The 15690-nt window shown below is 51.5% G+C and overlaps 1 protein-coding gene across 2 annotated transcripts in view; it reads right to left on the bottom strand.

Moving 5' to 3' along the window:
- Positions 1-1771: 1771 nt before the first annotated feature.
- Positions 1772-15690, bottom strand: part of STK24 (serine/threonine kinase 24) — a 104942-nt gene continuing 91023 nt past the window's right edge. For both annotated transcript variants that reach the window (XM_082601932.1, XM_082601933.1), the window contains exons 6-11: positions 13361-13546; positions 11240-11385; positions 9355-9484; positions 8317-8385; positions 5467-5603; positions 1772-2803 (exon numbers count right to left, since the gene is read on the bottom strand). In XM_082601932.1, coding sequence (XP_082458058.1) covers positions 2767-2803; positions 5467-5603; positions 8317-8385; positions 9355-9484; positions 11240-11385; positions 13361-13546 — 705 coding nt within the window. In that variant the 3' untranslated portion in view covers positions 1772-2766. The remainder of the gene's footprint in view (positions 2804-5466; positions 5604-8316; positions 8386-9354; positions 9485-11239; positions 11386-13360; positions 13547-15690) is intronic.

Consider the following 15690-nt stretch of genomic DNA (forward strand, 5'->3'; position numbering starts at 1 on the left):
AAAAGAAAGGTACAAAATGCTGCATTCAAACTAAAGGCTTTAAAAGACCACTCGGAGAGCAAAACCGTCCGATCGGGAAGGTGTGTGGCCCCTGGTTCCAGCGAGACAATCACACGACTGTGGCAGTGCCGAGGCCCCCAGACCACATGGGTGCGGCCAGTGCAGAAAAAGACCACTTCAAAAAGGTGTCAACAACCAGCCAGACACAGCCCCCAACCTCCAAGAGGTTGTCTGTGCTGGGTGAAGCCACCCAGCCATCAGCAGTGTAGGCAGAGAAGCCGCTAACTGCTGCAGTCCAGCATCCAGAGGCTTCCGAGGGGCAGTCAATCTACCTTGAGTGCTGAGCTCACAGGTCTGGCTAAATACCACCAGCGGTTTATAGCCCGAGGCAGGTCCTGCTGTAGCTCTGGTACCTGGTCTGTCTTTTAATAAAGGACTTGAAGTGGACAAATGCTAGCCTCAAGCAGATGCCCTGATTTTTCTTTGTCTACAGAAAGTAACAAACCAGGAGATATTGTAGGGGGAGGTGACCCACTTTCCAAAGCCTGTCAAAGCACATCTTCCCCGAGAAGCTTCATCAACAGAAGACGTTTCCAATAAACTCAATAGAGTAATTTGCCGCTTTGCCTGGGAGACGGAGCTGTGTTGTTACCGCCCAAAGACTGCAGGGCAGCTACTAACCATTCACAGCACCTCACTTAGCTGGGATCCCATCTGCCAATCAGTGTAAAGCATCATTCATATTTGACATGGCGGTCAGTCAGCGTCAAGTCTTGAAACCACTGTCCATTTGCAAATCTGAAGAACTCCAGATCAGAAAGCTGCTGTCGACCCTGGCGCTCTCAAGATCAGACAAGCAGCACGCCTCGGGAACATGCTCCATTTCTTGGATTCTTTCTCCAGCAAAATGGACAAAACTGATCTTTGGCTCATGCCTCACAGAGGGAAACAAACAGCTGTGTCATACAGAATACTCTCCGAAACACAAAATGAAATATTCTCAATTTTTACTGTTCAAGTTAACAAACTTGCACGATAGCAATTTGGTTCTATTTCCCCTAACCAAAACATATCCCTTACAGAAATTAATCCGAATCTACCTTTAATTAAAAAATCACGACAATTTTAAGAGTTTAAAAACCAGCTCCATTGCATTAACCAAAACAATAACCACCCCTCAGACGTCTCTAGCTCAGGCCACTGTCCTCTCCCTGTAACCTCCAGGCCACCGGGCCAGCAGATAACTGACCTTCCGTCCTCAGGTTTACCCAGTAACTTCCCTGCTGCCCAAAGCCTTTGTATTCCACCTCAAGAACTGCTACTCCAACAAGAGATGACAACGATTCGTATCAACAAATAAAAAAAAAAAATGTCACACGTACTCAGATCAGTCAAGAATGGCTGCAATAAGTATTTCCCACCCCAGAGACCCAGAGGTTATTAACCCCCTTGGCAAGCAAGATGCTGCCACAAGCCAAGAAAAATACAGACACCTGGCGGGCACACTGGCGGACACCAGCTCCTTTAAGAAAACCAGCAACCTTCCCTCCAGGTCCCTGGGAAGACAGCAGTTTTACAGATCAGCAATATTCACCCATATCTTCTCAGGACCATTTTTAAAAGTTGCAAAGGGAGCTGACATGGACATTCCACAGCTTGAATGTGGGCACTTCTTCCCAGAGCCTCATACACACACACACACACACACATACACACACACGGCAGGTGCACTGCCCTCTCAAGAGTCATGTTCCAAGGCGAGTATGCAAAATCTGTGTTATAAAATTTATTTGTGTAAGCATTCAGACATGTTTAGGTGGGAAAGATGATACGCAGATTTCACTACAAGGTGCAACAGAAAACCCTACTGGAAGGACGGTACAGCTGGCGCAGGACTGGCAGGGCACGAATGAAAGTGAGACGAGAACGCTTCATCGGGGAGAAATTTAAAATAATAATTTAAAGCTTCATGAGGCAAGGTATGTTCCAATTTAAAACACTAAGAAATAGTACCATCGATGAAAAAGGAAATGAACTTCTAAGTGTACCAAAAGGGTTGTAGGGCAAACAAGAGGAAAATTTGCATTTGTTGAGGTACAAATATAGGAGTATTCCATAAGGGGGGCGTTAATTATTATTAATGGCAAACCCTGCAAATACAAAGTCAAACCCAAATCACTGGTCACATAATTCAAAATTTACATGTAATAAAGGCAAGGCAATAGACTCAAGTTACGGTCTGTCAAATATTTACCCCACTGACAGTATCTACAGAAGCACTTGGCCAGTGTGTACACAGTGATCCCTATGCACGCCAAAAGGGTTTCCTTAAAAATGACACTATATACAAATCTGTACACTGATCCACCAGAGCGATTCTCCGTCTCCCAGGGAGGGGGAGTTATCAACGTAAAGCAGGATACCTGAGGTTTCATTTCTTCAGTCACCTTATCATAATCCCAAATATACATTTCAGGGTTTATTTTTGTTTCTAAAGACACTTTCCTTGATATGTGCACTATGGTTAGAATTAAAAACAAGAATAATAAAATAAAATAAAATGCTCGCTCGCAGGAGCTGACCCTCCCCACCCCATCTGGAGACTTCATCAGGCCCTGGACAGGCGACCTCGCTGTGGGGGGGATGGCCCCCCCGCGATGGTGCACCTCTTCAGCAAAGTCAGCAAAGGCTCTCGTTGACTTTTAAAAAGGAGGAGGATGAAGAAGAAAAAAAGGAGAAAAACAAAACCCAAATGCCAAAGGAATTTCAGTGGGATGAAGTTCCTCCACCACTTAGAGAGTATCTAGGAAAAAACAAAAAGAGAAATAGAAGTAAATCAATGTCATTCCTCTAAATTAAAAACAAATTCATGTGCCAAACTAGAAGCAATAATCAAAATCCTAGTTTTTATAGACAACCCCAAGTTATAACAGATTAAGTGGCGCAAGTATCAATGGGCTAATTATTCCATAAAGAATTCATAGAAATTAAGAAAATCATGATTCCAACACTAAAAACTTTTCACAGATAAACAAAAAGTGAGAATGTGTTCAGCCTCCCAGGAGAGAAAAAAAGACACGAATAGAGTAGTAAATGATACACCTTCACTTATAATCATTTTTTAAAAATTGAAAAACCGATAATACCCAATGACACAGTAAGATCCCAAGGATGCACATGCATGCCAATTTGAGTGTCAGTGCAAGAAACCCTTTTTGGCCACACAAATATTGGTGCTTGTTCAAGTAATCCACTTCCTAGAACTGTCTGTTAAATTTTTTGTGATTACAATAACTAGGAAACAATTCTGATGTCCAACAGTAGAAAAATGGTTCATCAAGCAAGCTGAATGAACTAAGAGATTAAAAATCATAATAATATTTAAGCAATATGAAAAATACACCCAGGTTAAGAAGAAGTGTACACAGAATTATACATGTCTAGTTTTACACAATTTATTCTACATGAACACCCAAGAATATCTAAAGACTTGGGTAAGTTCATGACTTGCATACAACAGTGGAAGGCAGCGCACCCGAAACTATGATGGTGGGATGGGCACTTTCTCCTGTTGCCAGTAATTCTGCAGCACTGGCTCACTTTGGAATACCAAAAAGGGGCACGGGTGGCCGAGATTCCCTCAGCAGCCTCAAAACCGGGGTGGTCACCCAGCCACGGGAGACGGCTGAGGACGAGTTTAATGGGACTCGTAGCCAACATTCCAAAGAGTTCCTCTTTTAAGGCATTTAAAATACACGGCACTCGCCCAGGGAACAAACAATTAGGAAAGCACGCTTCAGCCACGGATCCCGAGACTCACTTTTCGAGAAACATAAATGCCCAAGTCATGGGAGGAGGTGATGGCACACAAAAGAATCCACACACTAACTCAAACTAAGATACACAAAAGCCTTTGAAAATGCTTTGGACAAAAGCTGGTCCTCATCCTCTCTGAGGCGACCCACTGGAGCGATGCATCCAGGAGCAAAACGGGTCTGAAGCGTCAGCGACAGCCACTGTGCTTTGGTGGCCTCTGGACAGGGGACACACGGGAAGAGCTCGGACAGCCCAAAAGGGACCAGGCAGGGAGCCCCTGGAGCAGGGTCATCTGATGGCTGAGGAGAGAGAGTCCCACGTCACGAAGGACAAGAGAGAACCAGAGAGAATGGGAAGTAAAGTGTTAACCGTAATGCAGATGGCAGGCAGTGACACCTGGGTTATGTACGGTCACACTCGCCACAGTGGCTCCCAGCACCGACTTCACAATGAGATGTGCCGTTTAAGTGTGAAACACACGCTGACTGCAAAGACTCAGCCCCACAACGAAGGTGAAAGACCTTTATACCGAAACGAAGACTTTGGATGCACTGGGTTAAGAAATAACACTATTAAAACCAACTTCACGCAAAAAGCATACTGGAGTCCGTCAACTGCCTCAGAATCGGAGGCAGCCAAGTCAACAGTCTATCTCCAGCCTCAACATGAGAGCAGGTTGGAAAGCTGGGACGTTTTCATGAGGGGGCCTGAGTTCCACAGAACACACCTGAGGTTTTCTCTGCTGTCCCACTTTAGAGGGACACTTCACAGGACAGCGGGCAGCCCCTCCATCACCACTTCCAAGAGGCAGAAGTGACCCTACACGCCCCAAACTTCTGCATGCGCCGTCCCGCCGACATCTCAGAAAAGATCTGAGACGCTCCTAATTCCCATCAAGGAGCAGCCGTCCTTTAGAAAAAGCTCGCTTCCTGGACAACACACCTGGGAGGTGAATTTCAAAGCACTGATCTGCCTGGCGTTTCGGGGAGAGAGAAAGGTTCGGGGTGTGCAGGAGAGCTCCGGTCACAGAGCTGCTGGACGGTTCACCTCCGCTCTCTCCAACACCCCCAGGTGACTGCACATGTGCGACCTCCTCCACAGGGAGGCTCCCCAAACAAGCTTAAGGGACCGGCCGGGGGAGAAAGATCGGCAGCCCTGCTTCCTCCTCACCCTGGAGCCCGTGCCACCAGGGCCGCTGGCGGGGACAGGGCGCCCCCTGCAGGCTTCTGCGGACGGAGCCCCCTGCCACCATGATGAGGCTTCCGGCGCTTAGGCGGAGCCGAGGACCAGCACGGCCCTCACAAGGACCAGCACCTGTGTCCGGTCTCACAGAACTCACCGAGCCCCCATCTCCGGTGTTTCTGGACACCTGGCTTTGGAGCATAAAACCAGATGGAGAGTCCGGGCTCGGGACTGCACTCCTCTGGCTGGTCACGAGGCTGCGTCAGGAGAGCAGACCGGCACCCGGAAGTCACTCCGTGCTTACACAGCAAGAGTGGCCACCACAGAGTTCTGTGGTCCCTCCCCGAAGGGTCCAGGTTCACCTGGTGCCTTCACACAGACTCCTCTGATTCAGGAGAACAGCCTTCTCTCCCTCGATTCTGCTTCAAGCCCCCGGCCTGGAAGGTACCAGGCACGGGTGGCACTCACCTCTGCAGCCGCTGCACGAGCTGGGCCACCATGGTGTCCGAGATGCCGGGGCAGGCCTCCTCCGCCAGGTAGATGGCCCCGCGCAGCTCCTCGATGGACCGCAGGTTGCCTCCACACGCCTGGCCCTTCTCCTTCAACTGAAACCACCAAAGCGAGGGACGGCGTGACTCACCCGAGCACGGGAAGCCGCGGGCGTCTGTTTAAGGAGTGACACGACCCGACTGCCCCGGCCACAGGGTCAGCTCGGATCCCGCCCCTGCTGGAGGCTAGACTGGGCCTGAGTCCCACCCCAGTCTCTACGCTTCCCCGGGAAGGAAACACGCTGGCTTCTGTGCGCCTTTCCGGAATGTGATCGTGGCATCTGCTCCCTCTGCTTTCTTTTTCCATTTCAACCCTCATCTTCCACCAGCAAAGCCATTTCACGCCCACTTGGCTCTGGTGTGCGCCCCGAAGCTGTGGTGCGGGCCACGCACGCAGAGCTCCCGCGGTTACCAGGCTGGTGCTGAGGCCTCCGGACAGACTGCCGTTGTGGGCAGGGTGCTGCCGAAATACTCCATTTCATGCAAACAGGCAACAGCCCTAAACCCTGGGAGGCTGATGTCCTCTCGGCACCTCTGCGCCCACGGGAAACCACGCCGGTGTCTGCAGGCACCTCCCACAGTTTAAGGTCAACTCCCGTCTTTCCGGGATGCGCCCTGGTTGCACCAGGAGGAGGGGGGGAGAGCTGCTCGGTGCGCGACCCAGAGCCTCCAGCAGCTTCTCGGGCTGCTGGGACCACACACCGCCACCCCGGCTTCAGGCTCACTCTACGCCCGTGGCTCCTCCCCTCCCAGCTACAGGGACAGACAGAGGGACAGGACGGGCCTGGCGCTGAGGCCGGAGTGCCTGTGCCTGTTCCACGGTGTCAGCGACCGCAACGGTCAGCCCGGAGGCGGCGCGTCCGTCCATCTGGGACCCCTGGCCCCTTAACAACTAAACACAACCAGACTTATAAGCCCCGAGTGGGCAGCCCGCAGCCCGCAGCCCGCAGCCCGCCACCCGACCTCCCTCCCACTCCCCCACCCCACTCCCCCACCCCACCCGCTGCTGCCCGCGGCTGCCGGACGCACCCCGTCACCACCATGGGAGGGAGCCCCTGGCCCATACTAAGGGACGCCCGGGAACGTCCTCATCTGTAACATGGGGAGACGCTCCTTAAGTTAGCGAGTTTGTGGAGTATTATGCAAATAATGCACATTGGACACTCTGAACGTGAGGTTACCAAACATTAATAACAAAAACATACAAGAAAAGATGCCTGGGAGGTTACCTTTAGGGCAGCTGAACAAAATCAAAACATTAGTACATTTAGGATTAGTTCATTAATTCTGGATAATGCCTTCAGAATGGTTTTTTTTCATGTGCCCAACAAGAAACAGACAGCTTCAGACAAATGAGAAAATCTATGCCCTTTTCCCCAACTGCCCAACTATCCTAGTAAAATGCAGTCAGGGTCATGGGCAAGCAGGGGAGTATCTGGAAAACCTGACGGGCCAATTGCCCAAAGAACCTAACAAAGAGCAAACAGGGTCCAACAGGCATCCCAGGCCAAGGCCGCAGGCAGAAAGCGACACAGAGGGGCCTCTGCCTGCCCTGTTGCTGTTCACTTTGCCACCTGAACCCAGAGTGTGCAGCGGTTTCAACCTGTCCCTTGGGCACACTCGTGAGACAGATCTGGGTCGGGGAAGGCCTGGGAGGACGGAGGCCAGCCAGGAGCACCGCCAAGGGGGAGGCACCGTGCGACTGGGGTTCAGGCCAAGCGGAGGACAGGGATGCGCCCATTGGTGGCACTTCCTTCCCACCCTGGGCCACCCACCTCAAGTCCAAGGATCCCCTGCTACAGCCTCCCTGGAGAGGAGAGCTCTGGATCACCACCCAAACAGAAGGTACTAGGTGACTCACTCTGAATTACCTTAAAGGCAGCCTGAGCCAGGAAGGGGTTACTTCCAACTTATCCTCCAATCAGCTACTAACCAGATGAACAATGTTCACCCTCATAAAACCCACTCTTGAAACACCTCCAAATGTTGTACGTATACACATACCTACAGGGGGCAGGGTCCCCTGAAAGGGCACAGGGAGGGGCCCACGTTTGCGGTGGCCGCTCGTCAGCAATCAGGGGCCCTGCTGGGTGAGGCCACTACCCTGGGGGCTCCACAGGTAACACGAGGACCCCAGGGAATCTGATGTCTCCTTAAAGTAAAAATCTGCTTTTCACATTGCCATACGTAAGTCTGTCGAGGCAAAGATGTTAGGCTGCACCCAACTAGATTTTGTAGAAAGCAGCATAACTGAAGTTAAAAATTGCCCCAGTAGGGGCCTCCCTGGTGGCGCAGTGGTCGAGAGTCCGCCTGCCGATGCAGGAGATACGGGTTCGTGCCCCGGTCTGGGAGGATCCCATATGCCGCGGAGCGGCTGGGCCCGTGAGCCATGGCCGCTGGGCCTGCGCGTCCGGAGCCTGTGCTCCGCAACGGGAGAGGCCACAACAGTGAGAGGCCCGCATACCGCAAAAAGAAAAAAAAAAAAAAAAAAATTGCCCCAGTAACATACGGACTGGGGCTGGGTTGCTGACATCCCACGTGTACACTCCCGGCAGCGACACAGTGACAGTTCCCAGGAGGGGCTGGATGGAAGATGGCCCCCGGGAAAGCAGGAGGCATTCCTGGAAGGCAGGGGCCCGTCCATCCCAGCTGGCCGCCCAGAGCCAGCCAGTCTAACCCCCCAAGTTCCACGGGCAACCCTGCCACAGACGGGGCAACTGCTCCCCCCTCTTCCCCTCGCACCTCCCCAGAAGTCAACTGGGCATCTTACCTCTGCAAACAGTGGAGAAATAATTGTAGATAAACACTGAGAGAAAGGCCTCTTTGGGATGTCTTTCATCTTGGGGGGGGAAGGGGGAAAGTAATGAGAAATATTTAATACCCACATCTGCAATAATTCAGTCAACTTCAGATACACGTCTGCTGTAGCACCTGCATAGGACTGTCCTACTGTGTTTTCACTGGACTACGGAGGACTACAGATACCATGCCCGGTGGGGAGGCACCAGAGCGCCAGGAAGCGGCACCCTGCGTGGACACAGGCGATGCTGAATTGCACCGCTGAGCCACGTATGGAGAGGACCTGACTGATGAAGGCCTGGAAGTGGCACGCACATCAGAGCTGGCTGTTGGAAGTGGCTGTCCTATGACAGTGCTGCCTTTTGTTTCTTCTGCAGCCTCGATCTGAACACACAGTGACTCCTAACTGCTTCTCAAAGCAGGATTTGTAGGGTCACCAGGGGACAGACAGCCACAGGTCTGCGCTTGCTGAAGAGAAACTACACCACTGTGCTTCAAAACGATCCTAAAACTACAGCTTTCCATTAACTTAAACAAGCACAAAACCAATTCATCAAAATTAAGTACATAGGTACCAAAAGCAATATATTTATTTTTAAGAGTTCTTAAACAAAACTCAATCCCCAAATTACGGTACCTTGATGAGTAACGCCAATACGCGACACAGGCCTAGTCTCATCAAGAGAGCTGGAAGTCGTTTCAAACACTAAACCCACCTCCCCACTCCCCCGGTACGTGCAAGTGTAAGGAAACGCTGATCTGGGGGCAGGGCTACAAGAGCAGCATCAGCCCCGCAGAGCGGACCGGAGTCCAGACTCGCGGGTCGGCCTCGTTGGGGAGTCAGACAGAGCATCGTCTCCTCATCTGTCAATTCCCTGACAGCAAAATTCCACAACAGGCTGCGCTGAGGGCCCACAAAGACCACGAAACAGCAGGCTTCACACAAAAGTGACTCAAAAATGCTGCTGACTGATGCCAAGTGTTAGTCACTCTGCACGAGCAAACGTACCTTATTTCTTTCTAAATCCGACGGCTGAAGAGCTCCATTCTCAAGACTCTTTGGATCTTTCTCCCGGATCGTGAAGATCCAGTCCCCTGAGTCGCTGCCTCCGGATGCTTGGCCATCTGTGTCCGTTTCCCTTAACACAGAAATGCAGGTGACCCCGTGAGTGAGCGCCCGCTCCGCGGGGAGGCTGCGTGGGGAGACCCCCCCATGCTCCATGCCTGCCTCCAGTCCTGTCTACTCCCCTCCAGGCCCTCCTGGGCTGCAGAAGCGGACCCTGCCTCCGACCTCCCAAAGAGAGACCCCGTGGGAACGCGGTTCCCATAGAGCTGCCGCACCCACACCGTCTCTCCTGCGTCTCTTCTCCTGGAGAACAGTCTCCACTGGCTCCGTCCCACCACACCTGAGCGTGCAGTCCTTCTGCTCGCTCAGCGCCGCTCCCTGCCCTCGGCCACAGGGCCTAGAGGCGTCACCTACACTCCACACTCCCACCTCCGTCTCTTACCTTCCACCCACTTGAAAATCTACCCGGCCGAGGCCCCCTGTCCCCTGCCCGCCTCTGGACAAGGAGCTGCTGTTCCCTCCTTATCATCCTGCCTGCAGGCTCAGCAGCAAATGCTACCACCGATCACCCTCCTCCAGAGGCCCTAGACTCCTGGGGCCACACTGCGCCCAGATCCCCTCCGACCCGGCTTGCCCGCAGGCTCTTCCTTCACGCTGGTGTCTCCCAGCATTTGGTCCTCGGCCCCTGGCCCTTCTCCGCAGGTAGGTTCTCAGGGCTCCAGTGACCGTTCACAGAGTGGTGGCTCTAAACCCATACTGTCTGCCTGGATATCCCTCCTCAACACCAAATCTCGACGCTGCTCTCAACTGGACACATCCTCCTGGACGTCTGAACGTGTCCCACACCAAACCCAGCTTCCTGTGCCCTGGCCTCCCCAGACCAGCCTCTTCTCCAGTGCTGCCTTCTCAATGGACCCGCGACACTGCTGAAGCCGGACCGTCCCCACCTGCGGTACCCAGGCCCACGGTAAACATCTGGACTCTCCCCGCCCGTCTCTTCAGCCCCATGCCCACCACCCCCACGGCTCAACATCAAGACCTCAGCAACGTCCTAGTCTGTGGTTCTCACCCCTGACTCTGCAATGGAATCCCGTGGGAACCTTGACAAATATTCTGGGTCTCATCCCACTGGCCTGGCACGTGGACCTGGGCCGTGGGTCAGCTTGAACTTCTGGCCGAGGGGTGAAGGGGCGCGGGCGAGGATCCGACTTGCAACGCCTCCACTCCTGGCCCTCCCCCTCAGGGCTCCCCTCCTCCTTCAGGCCGGAGCAGTCGGTCCCACTCTCCCCACCTCTACATACCCAAATGGCTCCCAGACCTCATTCATCTCTTTAGCTAATGGATTTCCTAGATGCTTAACTTGACACCAGTTTATCGTAACTTCCTGGCACAGAGCTTTTACAACGCCAGGCATATACCAGAACACAACAAAGAATCACTAATACCCTCACTTATATCTTTCTAGAAATATATTTAAAGCCATTTCGCCTGATCAGTAGCATTTTAAAAGCAGGAGGTATAATGAAGGAAAAAGAAACCAGGTCCAGTTCTTTACGCACAGCTCTGTCACAGATTTTACTCAGAGAAGCTCCACTGCCAACGAAAAGAGACTCAAAGACTCCTAAATATAGTTCCAAACTAACACAAGAAGCACCATCAGCCTGGATTTTTTTTTTAAAAAAAGAGAAGAAAAAAGAAACCTAAAACCCACCCCAACCAAGAGATGAGAATGAACAGGCCCACATCAAGTATGGCCTGGGGCTGGGGACACGCCCCCCGGTCGCGGACGTCCCGCAGGACTCGGGCCGAGTGGACTTAGTGGACTCACGTGTCCGAGTCATCGGAGCTGGAGTCTTCGTGACTCTGTTCGGCCTTCCACCTCTTGTACCTGTCGATGAGCTCAGTCAAGTAGGATGTTTTCTTTGCATTGCGGATGATGAACTTGTGCTTCAGTAACTCCTTAGCGGTGGGTCTCTGGAAAACAAACCAAACAAAGCAAAGAGAAAAAGCGTGAGGTCAAGTTCTCTACATTCTACTTGACTCCACCCCAAAGGACAGACCTCTGCCTCAAAACGTCCAGCAACCAAGCTGATACGTAAAGACAGAGTCCTACTTCAAAGTTTTTTCCTTTACGACTGAGTCAAAGAATGTCATCTGGCTCCTGTGGGTGGGATCCCGTTCACGGTGTGGACAAGGTATCTAGTACCTAATGGGGTCCTTAACATTCTGGAGGTAACCATCCGATGAAAACAGGAACCCTCTCCCCAGAAAAATGCATTTACAAAGAAAATGTTGCGGAGAATTTCACAGATCATCATTCAATCATCATTGCTAATGTTGGCAAGAGAGAAAACATGTTCTGTGTCACCTTGTTAACTTTCTATCTTACTGCTTGGCTCCATCCCCCCCAAACAATAAGATAAATGTTAAGTTCAATCCAACTGGAAGAAAGCCAGGAGATGCCCGTTCCTTGGACGCTGAAAGGGTACCCACATTCTCTTAGTCATCAGCCTTCCCAATTCAGAAACGCTGGTTTCCCAGGTCTGCCTTTTTGGCTTGTGATCGGGGAGAGGACTTCACCCAGGCTCTGGGCTCCGCGTGGCCAGTGAACTCGGCCGCTCGCTCTGCCCTTGAGAGTGGCAAACCCAACTACAGGGAGTACGCTTCCCAAGAAAACCACGCAGCCCAAACAGGAGCGGCCGGCAGGAACACACAAATCACGTGAGTCAGACCGTGTGTCCCCACTTGCTCTGAATTACTAAAGCTTCCTAAACAAGAGCCAGGCATGCTTCTCAAACTCAACCCTGCGAAAAAGCTGGGTCACTTCAGGCATTTCTCAGTCCCCGTCCACGTGAGTGTCTAATTCCAAGCATCTCATCCTCTCCTCAGGGCGTCTGGGCTAGAGGTCGGGGTGGAGATGTGTGCACTGGGCCAGCAAGCCGACAGCACAAACGCGCTTGTAATGGGAAGATGTGCAGGCACGTGGGTGTGTCTTCTTGGGGCTCGGAACAAACTCCTGACAACAACGTTCCGAGCCCCACGGACACGAGGAACAGCAGCCCGCCCGGCACCCAGTGAGTGGTGTACTCTGTATCCCCCCTGGAGGTTCTTAAAAAACGCTGCATTCCTCATTGAATTCCATTACCAAAACGGGAATCATATTAGAAAAGCATGGTGCTCTTGTAAAACTAACCACATATTTTTAGATAAGGGTTCGTGAGAAGGGGAGGGGAGGGGGGGTTGGTTCAGGAGTTTCAGCCTGACCTTCGGCTAACCCTGCTGGAAAACTCAGAAACAAAACAAGGACTTGTGGTGCTCCACGCAACCCCAGAATACAAAGACAACTTTTTTTAAAAAGTCCTAATTCAGAGAGAAAACTAGGCTAAAGCCATGTTGTCATCACTGCCACGTGGCTCTCCCAGAGTCAACTCAACAGCAAAGACAGTAAGAAGGAAGAGGGGAAAGCAAGGTGGGGGTACGTTTCTATCTCTTTCCTCTTTTCCTTCCTGACACATGCCCAGAAGAAACTGAAAACATTTACTTTAAATACCTATTTAGCCATATGTTTTTCAGGCCAGGCTTTGCGGTTACTAAAACGGCTAAATAGCCTGACCCTCCACTGTAAATATTAAAAAGGTATGATTCCACATATAATATTAAGGAGAACAGTCTTCAAGCTCAATGAGGCATGAGATACTAGAAAATCTGTAGATTTTCTACAGATTTAATTTTACAGAAAATAAGTAGATTTTTCATCCTTAAAAGATAAAATAACAATAAAAAACAAATTTGCAATTCAAAGAAATTAATCATATCCATTTAGAAAAAGAAAAATAAATGAAATCATGAAGACAGCTGATAACAGTGATTAAAGAAATGCCAGTAAGATGTATCCAGACCATTCAGGCCCCAGAGGAGGAGACGCCCGTTCTGATCTCAAAATACTCACAAAGCTCGGCTCCTTATTCAAACAGGCCTCCACAAACTCCTTGAGGGGTTTGCTGTAGTTTCCTTCCAGCGTCGGGGGGTTGTTCTTTGGAATGAGGAATAAAACCTTCATGGGATGCAGCTCGGAATGCGGAGGCTCCCCCTTGGCAAGCTCGATCGCCGTTATGCCCAGGGACCAGATGTCCGCCTGCAACAGCAAAGCATGCAGAGACGTACTTCAGAGGAAAAGCATCTCAACGTGCTTCTAAGGTTTTGAAAAGGATACTCATTCTTGACTCAAAATAAGAAAAGATAAGCCTTTGGTATAACTTCAAAATAGGCAACACCCAGGAGAAAAGCTAACACACAGAACATCTTCTGCCTCGACATGGAAGACAGCTCTTAACGATTTCTCCTCTTGCCTTTGCTGCTGGAGGTGGGAGACATCGACGCTCATCTAGGTCCCTGAGTCAAGGGAACAGGGAACCCGAGGTGAGCGGGGAGGGCGTGTCCGGGGGCCAAAGCACGTTTGCGAACCACCCTGTCCAGCGATGCTCAGAAGTCGGGCCTCGGACGGGGTTCAACGCCAGCTCTCCAGCTGGTCCTGCGACCTGAGACAACACCCAACCTGTGGAGCCCACCTCCCTCCTCTGTAAACTGGGAAGAACGCTAGGGTGGTCGTGCAGGATGCTTCACGTGGCACCCAGGACTTAGAGAGGATGCCCACACACCCACAGAAGTAGAGAACATCAACCTGAGGCATCCCCACATGCCCAGCACAGGGTTTAAGAGTGAACAATCCACCACACAGGCTGTTTTATCGCCATTACAGCTTAAAGTAAATCACAGGTGCCATGACTTTTTTCCCCCGAGTACTTCAGTTTGCCAACGTAGGGGCTTTCAGCAACACCTAAAATTAACAATAATTACCCAATATCATGTACTAATTAAATTTTCTCAACTGTTCAAAACAAGTCTTCTCATGGTCTGTCTATCTGAATCAGGATCCAAGCAAGGCCCATATGCTGCTCTGACTGGTAGGTCAGCTAAGGCTCTTCTAATCTAGAACTGTCCACTCCAGTCTCCTCAGTGCCACTGGCCTAAGGAGAAAGAGGCCCCAAATTCCAGATTCCTCTGGGTCCTTCCTGCTGCCGTGCATGCGCTCTTCAGTTCCTCACTTCTGGCTGAGTGACAGGTCAGTTACATCTAGAGCCTTGGTCACGTTCACTGTCGGCAAGAATCAGGCGCCGAGCGGGGCAGCCGCTGTCCAGCCGCCCAACCCCTCCTGCCTGGCCCAGGCTGTGGCCACACCTGCTCAGTGCAGAGATGAATGGGTTCCCTGACCGTGTGCTGGGAATGAGAAGCGCTCTGGTTGGCAGGATTTCTCACAAGCCAAAACCAAGCCACAGCAAAGAAGACAGAAGCTGGAAATGAAGCGGGACCCCACAGGCAGGCAAAGAACGAGGCGAGGGGCCCAGCCTCCTGCACGCGGCCTCCGCGACCTCCCTGCTCCCGTCACAGCACCGCAAACCCAACCTACTTCCAGGCAATTCCGTCAGAACCTAACACATCCCTCACTCTCACCCCACGGCAGGGAAACGGAAAGGCTGGAACACTGAGCAAGCAGGTCACCCCAGGACCCAGATGTTCCCAACGTCTAACAACCTAGAGAGGACTCACCTGCCACGTTCCCACAATCCCAGGACGTACGAGAAGTCCTAGCAACAATCTCCCCTGGGCAGCGGTGGGTGGGGACGATGCCCACCACACCTTCTACTTCCTTCTGTTCCAGTGAAGGTGGGAATAACAGACAGCAAGCCTTGTTGTAAACTCTTTGCCCTCAGTTTGTACTAAAGGGATGAATCTGGAAGATCCAGTGTCGGGAGTAATGCTCCTACCTTCCTTTCCTCTGCTTTATTTTACACGGGTACTACTTTAAAAATCAGCAGAAGTGTGATGTGTTCCAGGGTCCGACCCCCAGGAGGAGGAAGCTGGGTGCAGTGAGCATCTGTAACCGTGGCGGCTGAAGGAGGACAGGAGGAAGGGCACAGGTACAAGGAGAAAGGGCGAGTTGCAAGAACAGAGGCAAAAACGATGCGTACACGACTCCTGTACGGTAGCGATTCCTTTCTCAAGTCTGCAACTCCACAGCTGCCTGCCTCTCTTGGATTTCATTCAACTGCTATTGTTTGCTATGCCTGCCACTCGACAACAATCTGGCTTATGGCCATGTAGATAGAGATGATCCCTGATGGATGCACCTCCAGATCCCCCAGCGTCCCGTAATCACTTAGACACACTCTGTTTCTGGAAAGCCCAGCCGATGATGGTGTCTGCTAGCAGCCTGTCACG

The sequence above is a fragment of the Mesoplodon mirus genome (assembly GCF_964341445.2).
Source record: "Mesoplodon mirus genome assembly, chromosome: 17".
NCBI lineage: Eukaryota > Metazoa > Chordata > Mammalia > Artiodactyla > Ziphiidae > Mesoplodon > Mesoplodon mirus.